Source organism: Nerophis lumbriciformis, linkage group LG28, assembly GCF_033978685.3.
Source record: "Nerophis lumbriciformis linkage group LG28, RoL_Nlum_v2.1, whole genome shotgun sequence".
NCBI classification, from domain to species: domain Eukaryota; kingdom Metazoa; phylum Chordata; class Actinopteri; order Syngnathiformes; family Syngnathidae; genus Nerophis; species Nerophis lumbriciformis.
The window spans coordinates 15,077,234-15,085,566 of record NC_084575.2 but is presented as its reverse complement, the minus strand read 5'-3'; the positions used below and the strand labels follow the sequence as shown (position 1 = coordinate 15,085,566).

Genomic DNA, 8,333 nt, shown 5'->3' with positions numbered 1-8,333 from the left:
ATATATATATATATATATATATATATATATATATATATATATATATATGTTTATGTATATATATATATATATATATATATATATATATATATATATATATGTCTATGTATATATATATATATATATATATGAAATACTCGAGTTGGTGAATTCTAGCTGTAAATATACTCCTCCCCTCTTAACCACGCCCCAAACCACGCCTCCCACCCCAACCACGCCCCGCCCCACCCCCGACCACGCCCCCCACCTCCCGAAATTGGAGGTCTCAAGGTTGGCAAGTATGTGTCCATGAAGCATACAAATTAATCCTGTCAACTGTCACTGAAACAATATTTTACATTAACACTCCTCCACCACCATGGGAGAAACCCAAGAGCTCTCATGGGACTTCAGGGACAAAATTGTAGACCTGCACAAGACTGTATTGGACTTAAAGACTGTAAGCAAAAAAAGAAATAATGATAAGAAAGAGACCACTCGTTATGCATTTCTTGAACGGAATAAATACAGTATAGCATTAAATTGCTTTTGCGCTTGAGCTCAATGCAGGATTTAACCTATTGAGAAAAGACAAACCCATAATTACAAGGGAGGATCTGGTTAATGATCTCAAGGGAGTTGGAAGCACAGTCACCAGGAAAAGCATTAGAAGTGGGAAACATGATCGATTCTTAGATGCATCCCAATTGGAATGTGGACGGTTCGGGATCAATGGACAAATACCCAAACATACATTTTTAATGTTGTGACGATCTGTCACTTCACTTCTGGTGGTGGTTCCTTGTTTGGTGTTGTTTCCTGTGGGCGCTCTTAATTTTGTTCCATTTCCTGCATGTCTCCCTGAGCGCTCGTTTCCCTCACCTCTCCCAGATTGGCAGCCCGGCACACCTGGTTGCAGTTGCCAATCAGGCTGCTATTTATGCCTGCCTCGCCTGTTCGTCAGTGCTCGGACATTGACTATGTTAGGGACCTTACGCTGGATGCATGACTTCTCCTCCTTGTTTGAGTATAATAAAGACTCGTACCTGCACGTCGTTCTCCTGTTTCCTGCATCTTGGGGTCACATGCGGGTTCTTCACAAATGTATGGTAAATAAAGTAACAGAACATTTAGTGTGAAGACACACAGAGGGAGGGGGACAAGACAAGCTATTTTAGCCGTGGAGCTAAAATAGCTTGAATGTGAAGTAGTGAAACAAAGTATACTTCAACAGAAGTCAAACTGGAACCGTGTTACAGCAGAGAGTAACCAGGTAAGACAAATAAATTAGCAAGTCGATAATTAAAACAGGAGTGATTATAATATCCACACAGTGTCACAACACGTCTGTCAGCCATAGATACGAATGAGTGGATGCTACACACGTCTTTGAACAGCAAGTTGACGGTGGCTGGGGCCAAAGTGTCGGAACATTCTGTGTTTTTTGAAGGTACAGAAATTAAAACACGATGCCTGCTCGCCAGGTATGGACGTTAATTTATTTTATCACTTAGCAGGCTACTACATCTCTGATGTATCTAATCGTCCATTTATATATCTAAGATGTACACGCTCACATCCAAACATGCAGCATATATGTCAGCAGCCAAGATAAGAACCTTATATACAGGGTCGCGGGAGTGGCTGGAGCCTATCCTTGCTGCATTTGGGCGCAGGGCGGGTACACTCTAGACAAGTCGCCACCTAATCACAGCACAATATAATAAGATGTACAGTACAATAAATAAAGTTTAGTGATGGGACCAAATGTGCGGAGGCTTCGAGGCATGTGTCGAGGAATGGAGGGGGCGTTTCCGCGAAGCGCGTATCGAGTAGGGCTGCGAATCTTTGGGTGTCCCACGATTCGATTCAATATCGATTCTTGGGGTCACGAATCGATTTTTTTTTATTCAACGCGATTCTCGATTCAAAAACGATATTTTCCTGATTCAAAACGATTCTCTATTCATTCAATACATAGGATTTCAGCAGGATCTACCCCAGTCTGCTGACATGCAAGCAGAGTAGTAGATTTTTGTAAAAAGCTTTTATAATTGTAAAGGACAATGTTTTATCAACTGATTGCAATAATGTAAATTAGTTTTAACTATTAAATGAACCAAAAATATGACTTATTTTATCTTTGTGAAAATATTGGACAAAGTGTGTTGTCAAGCTTAAGAGATGCGATGCAAGTGTAAGCCACTGTGACACTATTGTTCTTTTTCTTTTTTTTTTATAAATGTCTAATGATAATGTCAATGAGGGATTTTTAATCACTGCTATGTTGAAATTGTAACTACCGTATTTTTCGGACTATAAGTCGCAGTTTTTTTCATAGTTTCATAGCTCCAGTACGACTTATATATGTTTTTTTCCTTTTTTACTATGCATTTTCGGCAGGTGCGACTTATACTCCGGTGCGACTTATACTCCGAAAAATACGGTAATATTGATACTGTTGTTGATAATATTCATTTTTGTTTCACTACTTTTGGTTTGTTCTGTGTCGTGTTTGTGTCTCCTCTCAATTGCTTTGTTTATTGCAGTTCTGAGTGTTGCTGGGTCGGGTTTGGTTTTGGAATTGGATTGCATTGTTATGGTATTGCTGGGTATTGTTTTATTGGATTGATTAATAAAAACTTTTTTTTTTAAAAAGACCAAAAAAAAATAAAAAATCTATTTTTTAAAAATGAGAATCGATTCTGAATCGCACAACGTGAGAATCGTGATTCGAATTCGAATCGATTTTTTCCCACACTCCTAGTATCGAGGCTTGCATCATTTAGGGGAGGAGCCGGAAATGATGACGTGTGAAGCCTCGTTGCAAAGTTGTACCACGTGACCGCTTCGGGACGCGGTTCAGCCTCGCTGCTTGCTTATACCACGTGACTGTTTCGAGACGCGGTTCAGATTTGCCTGGATATTCGACAACTCATTAACCGCCCAAGCTCCATTGAAAATGTGGGCTTTCGAGACTTGTGGTCAGTTCGGAATATGGATAGAGGATAAAAATAGTTTTTAAACTGCCGCCAGAATTAAATTCATTCAATGAATATGTAATTACTTGCATCATTGATGTCATCAGAACCTTGGTAGTACAATGGTTTGCGCATTCACCGTCTATTCCACAAAGGTGTGGGTTCAAATCTCAGCAATGTCAGATCTCAAATGTCTTGATTGCTGTAAATATTACATTTATTAAAGTAGACTATTTATTATTTTTACTAGCTATCAGACATCAATAGCTGGATGATGGAGAAGTTTTGTCAAAAAAGAAAAAAAAAGAATCGCCAAAAAACAAAAACACAAATGAAACCACAATCGAGCTGTTTGGCATCAAGTCAACCAGACGTGTTTGGAGGTAGAGATTTTGTGAATCTTAGACTAACAACCTAACACCCTGAGATGTTTGCAACCCTGTTTACCAACTACAAGAAATGTCTGACCCTCTGTCATGTTTTGCTGTGGGTTGAAGGTTGCAACTAACAACTATTTTGATAGTCGACAAGTCATCGATTATCTTAACGATTAGTCGACAAATCGGATTTTGAAGCATAAACCTATTCAGTGGCTCTAATCTAGCCACCTGCTTTTAAATTCAGTTTAAGAAATTTTGGCATGTACTTACTAATAAAGATGACTAATATTTATATATACTGTATCTGTGCTGCGCATAAGACTGTTATAAAAATAACTATTAAATTTGTATCCAGTAAAAAGGAAGGACAGGCCCAGTGGTGACAAAACAAAGAATCAGAGTGATCGATCAATACTGGAAGGAATATTTACAACAGGAAGTAAACTCTTGTGACATCAGATAAACTGGAAATGATGCGCCCAACAACAATTTTTTCGGTATTATAAAAGGAACCCACTAAAACCTTCATAAATTAGAATGAAAAAAAGATGAACATATCTAAACACTGAAATTAAAATAATATGGCTCTTAAGAAACCTGAAAAATAGACATGTGTCTTGTTTTGTTATTGTTTAAAAAAAAACCTGGTCAGTGTCTGTATTTTTTGTGCATGTTCAACAATGCATTGATAATAATAATAACCGTGAAAATGTTGGTTACAATAACCGCGATATGAAATGTTCTTATGGTTACATCCTTAGTTACAGTAAAAAAAAAAAGATAAAGTTCTGGACTTTGCACTAGACTTAAAAAAGCAGAAAGGGATCAAAAATGTGAATCGTTTGAATTTAGAAAACCTATTCCCAGTGTGTGGCAAAGTTTGATGTTTTCTGGTGGATGATGGATCTGATGGATGGTTTGCTGTGACCAAAACTAACATTTAAACTGGACAGAAAAGAAACAAGTATATACGATTAATACATTTCTTGTTGGAGTTGGATATGTCAAAGAAAAATGAGCCTTTTGTTGCTGACTAACTTTCTCCCTTGACTGCCTTTTGCTGTTATTTGTTTTTCATATATTTGTGCAACTTTGCCAACTAATGAGCTGTTTGTGTGGGCCACTTGTCAATGTGCAACTCATTGGTGCGGCTCTCTCTGCTTGAATACAGCTTGTGAAATCATAGCGAGCTTCTGACCTAACTCTGAATGCGTTATTCTTAAAGCCACAATGTTATTTGTATGCACTTTTACTGTCACAGGTAGGGATTATTGTGACCAGAGTTATCATTTTAATCATGGTTTCGTTGAATGTGCTCAAAAAGTAGTTACGCACACACTGACATTGTTTAACCAAGTTTTGTATTTAAATAAATAATAAGACTGTAGACAATATATGTTCTTTGGCAGAAAAAAACATTAATCAGGGCTGCAGCTATCTAATTTTTTTTTGGTAATCGAGTCATGTATCGATTTAGTTTATGCGATTAATTAAGTAATCGAATAAAACACACTTAAAAAATATAGCTATACATGTAAAAAAATATTTTAGGTAAAATAGTTCAAATAAAATAACATTGTGCTTGGCATAGCCTTTCTTCTTTTTTTCCAATAAATGCACGTCATCAATATTGAAATTGTACTGTTAACATGTGTGCGTTAATAATAATAAATAAATCCGAACTCTCCGCTGTGCGTCACCCCAAAGATCATTGCACCCACACACCACCGCTCTCATGTGTGCTCGATTTGCAACGGTCGTACGGAAACTATGTCAACGTATTTAAAGTTCCGAGAACTCCATGTGGTCTGGATTTTATAGATTTGTATGAGTTAAACCATTAATCCCTCTAATTTCGATTTAATCGATTAGAAATTGCAGCCTTTTTTTATTTGTAAAGATTTTAGAGTGTTTCAAAATGTTAAAGGCAGAACTCGGGGTTGCCACGTCACTTCATGTTCATGTAACTATCAGCTAGTTATTAGCGCTCTACCTTGCAGCTAGCAATCAGCTCGTTAGCTGCTAGATAGCAATCAGCTTACCAGCTGCTAGCCAGTGATAAGTGCCCTATCTGTTTTATCAAAGTGCGGTAATGAGTCACGGTTTTGACGATAATTAAAATTTGAAACAGTATTTTGTTGGGAATCCGGTAATTGTTACATCCTTTGTCAGGATTCTGTAGTTCCATAATTCTCAAACTGTGGGACAGTACGCAGGGTCTGTCTTGTGGGACGCCAAATAATCCCTTGATTAAAGTACAGTGTAATATTTTTCTGTGTTCAAACACAGTGTTACTTACAAACTGTGTGTAATGTTACAGTGGCCAAAAATATTAAATAAACTTGTTAAATAAAACCTCTGCCTTGTTTTTAATGAATACTTAATGTTGTTTAATGTTCGTCATTATGGTGGTACTTGGATAGACAAGATTTTTTCTCATGTAGCAATTGGTGAAAAAAGTTTGAGAACAACTGTCTAGTCCACAAAGTCACATTTAATATATTTTGCCCGACATGCCGACTTGTAAATGGTATATACTGACAGCATTAGGTCTTCCATAATTAAACTTATGTGAACGCAGTATCATTTCTGCACTGTCAGCGGATTACTGCATACTTTTATTGCACAAATCCTCTTTCCGTCAGAAGCACTAATACAGCATTTTCAAATCTTAAAACATCCTTACTTCACTACTGTACACAAAACGTGTATATCTGTTCCACAATGGTTACCATGTCATAAAAGTCTCCCCTTTCTCCCTCCTCAGAGTTTATATCCAACTGCTCACTCATGGGCTGTCAGGACAATTGTGCAGTGACTCCAGCTGGACCTGCTTGTTACTGTAAAAGTGGTTATGAGATCAGCTCAGATGGGAAAACGTGCAAAGGTGAGTTGTATATGTACAATTGGCAACTGTTTTATTAACGTATATCTTCTCAAGTGTCAATAATATAAGCTTCTACAATATATTCCCTCTCTGATGACGGACTCAGTGTGTGGAGTGCATACCTTTATAGTGGGTTTTGTTTTTGTATGTTCAGACTTCAATGAGTGCAGTGTGTATGGGACCTGCAGTCAGTCCTGTACCAACACTGAAGGCTCCTACTCTTGCTCATGTGTGGAGGGATACTTGCCGCAGCCGGACAACCGCTCCTGCAAGGCCAAGAACGGTAAAAAAGAAAATAACATTAAAAGTCGCTGACAGCAGCACTTTGGGACGGGATGAATATTCTATTCATGTGCCCTCTTCGTGTTTATGTTTGTTCTTCTCAGTCCCAGTGGACCGTCTGCCTGTACTGTTGATCGCCAACTCTCAGAACATTCAAGCCACCTCCCTGAGCGGCACCACGGTCCACAGCCTGCTGTCCACCAGCACAAAACAAACCACAGCCATGGACTTCCTGTACGCTCAGGAGACGGTCTGCTGGATCCACGTGGGAGACTCGCCCTCTTCCACGCATCTCAAATGTGCCAAGATTCCCAATCTTAAAAGCTTCAGTGAGGAGAGAGTCATCAACATCTCCCTCAGCTTGCACCGTGAGTACAGCACAGTTACGTGTTTTCACAGGACTGCAAGACCTTTTTTAATTGGTGAGCACATAAGAGTCAGTTGTATCGTCCAATATTACAAACGGCATGGCTCCTTTGCACACAAGAAGACATATATAACTTTCACTTTCATTTGCCCTTCTGTTATACTCCTTCAAGCCAGATGGAACCAACTGTGGCTACAAAGACTTAGACTTAGACTTAGACCAGTGGTTCTTAACCTGGGTTCGATCGAACACTAGGGGTTCGGTGAGTCGGGCTCAGGGGTTCGGCGGAGGTCAAGACACACCCGACTCATCATGTAAATAAAAACTTCTCCCTATCGGCGTATTACGGATACGGCAACAGCAGAAATCACACTGATTTGCAGGTGTGTAATTTGTTGTGAGTTTATGCACTGTGTTGGTTTTGTTCTTTGAACAAGGTAATGTTCATGCACGGTTCATTTTGTGCACCAGTAATAAAAAATGGTAACACTTTAGTATGGGTAATATATTCACCATTAATTAGTTGCTTATTAACATGCAAATTAGTAACATATTGGCTCTTAACTAGTCATTATTAAGTACTTATTAATGCCTTATTCGGCATGGCCTTATTATAACCCTAACCCTCTAACCCTAACCCTAACCAATTAACTCTAAATTAAGTCTTTGTTACTTAGAATATGTTCCTCATACTAAAGTGTTACCAAAAACATATAACTTTGTCTTGAATTTGAAAAAATACAACATTTTATTTTTCAGTAAAGAAGGGTTCGGTGAATGCGCATATGAAACTGGTGGGGTTCGGTACCTCCAACAAGGTTAAGAACCACTGACTTAGACAAACTTTATTGATCCACAAGGGAAATTGTTCCACACAGTCGCTCAGTTTCAAAGGTTGGAAAGGGTAAGGATGGAAAGGATAATGCAGGTATTAAGTAGACTAAAAATGTACCATAGTAGCAATATAGAATATAACATATATGTAATATTTGTATATTACATATACAGCATATAATATATACAGATATATTATATTATTAAATTATATTATATTTTTATATAATATATACAATATATAACAAATCCCAATTACCATGTACAATATTACAGTATATGTAACAGCTGCAGCAAAAAAAAATAAAAAATGGGCAGCATAAAATAGAGAGTAGATCCAGCAGAAAATATACATCATAAACAAAGAGGGGTATCTAACAGAAGTGGTCAGGTAATAGACAGATATCATCTATTGCTGTATGGCGAGTGATTATACAGCTGGATGGAGTGCAGAATGAAGGAGTTCTTGAACACTGTGGGAACAAAGCTGAAGGAGCCTGTTGGAGTATGAGCTCCGCTGTCCCTCAATTGTCTGGTGGAGTGGGTGGGCAGGATTGTCCATGATGGCGAGCAGTTTGTCCAGTGTCCTCCTGTCCCTCAGTTTGTCGATCCGGTTTAAGTCC

General features: G+C 38.2%; 1 protein-coding gene across 2 annotated transcripts in view; it reads left to right on the top strand.

Annotated features, from left to right (window-relative positions):
- The window catches only part of LOC133570887 (low-density lipoprotein receptor-related protein 1-like), a 281,878-nt gene that overhangs the window by 128,559 nt on the left and 144,986 nt on the right, over positions 1–8,333 (top strand). For both annotated transcript variants that reach the window (XM_061923679.1, XM_061923678.1), the window contains exons 4-6: positions 6,108–6,227; positions 6,382–6,510; positions 6,614–6,877. In XM_061923679.1, coding sequence (XP_061779663.1) covers positions 6,108–6,227; positions 6,382–6,510; positions 6,614–6,877 — 513 coding nt within the window. The remainder of the gene's footprint in view (positions 1–6,107; positions 6,228–6,381; positions 6,511–6,613; positions 6,878–8,333) is intronic.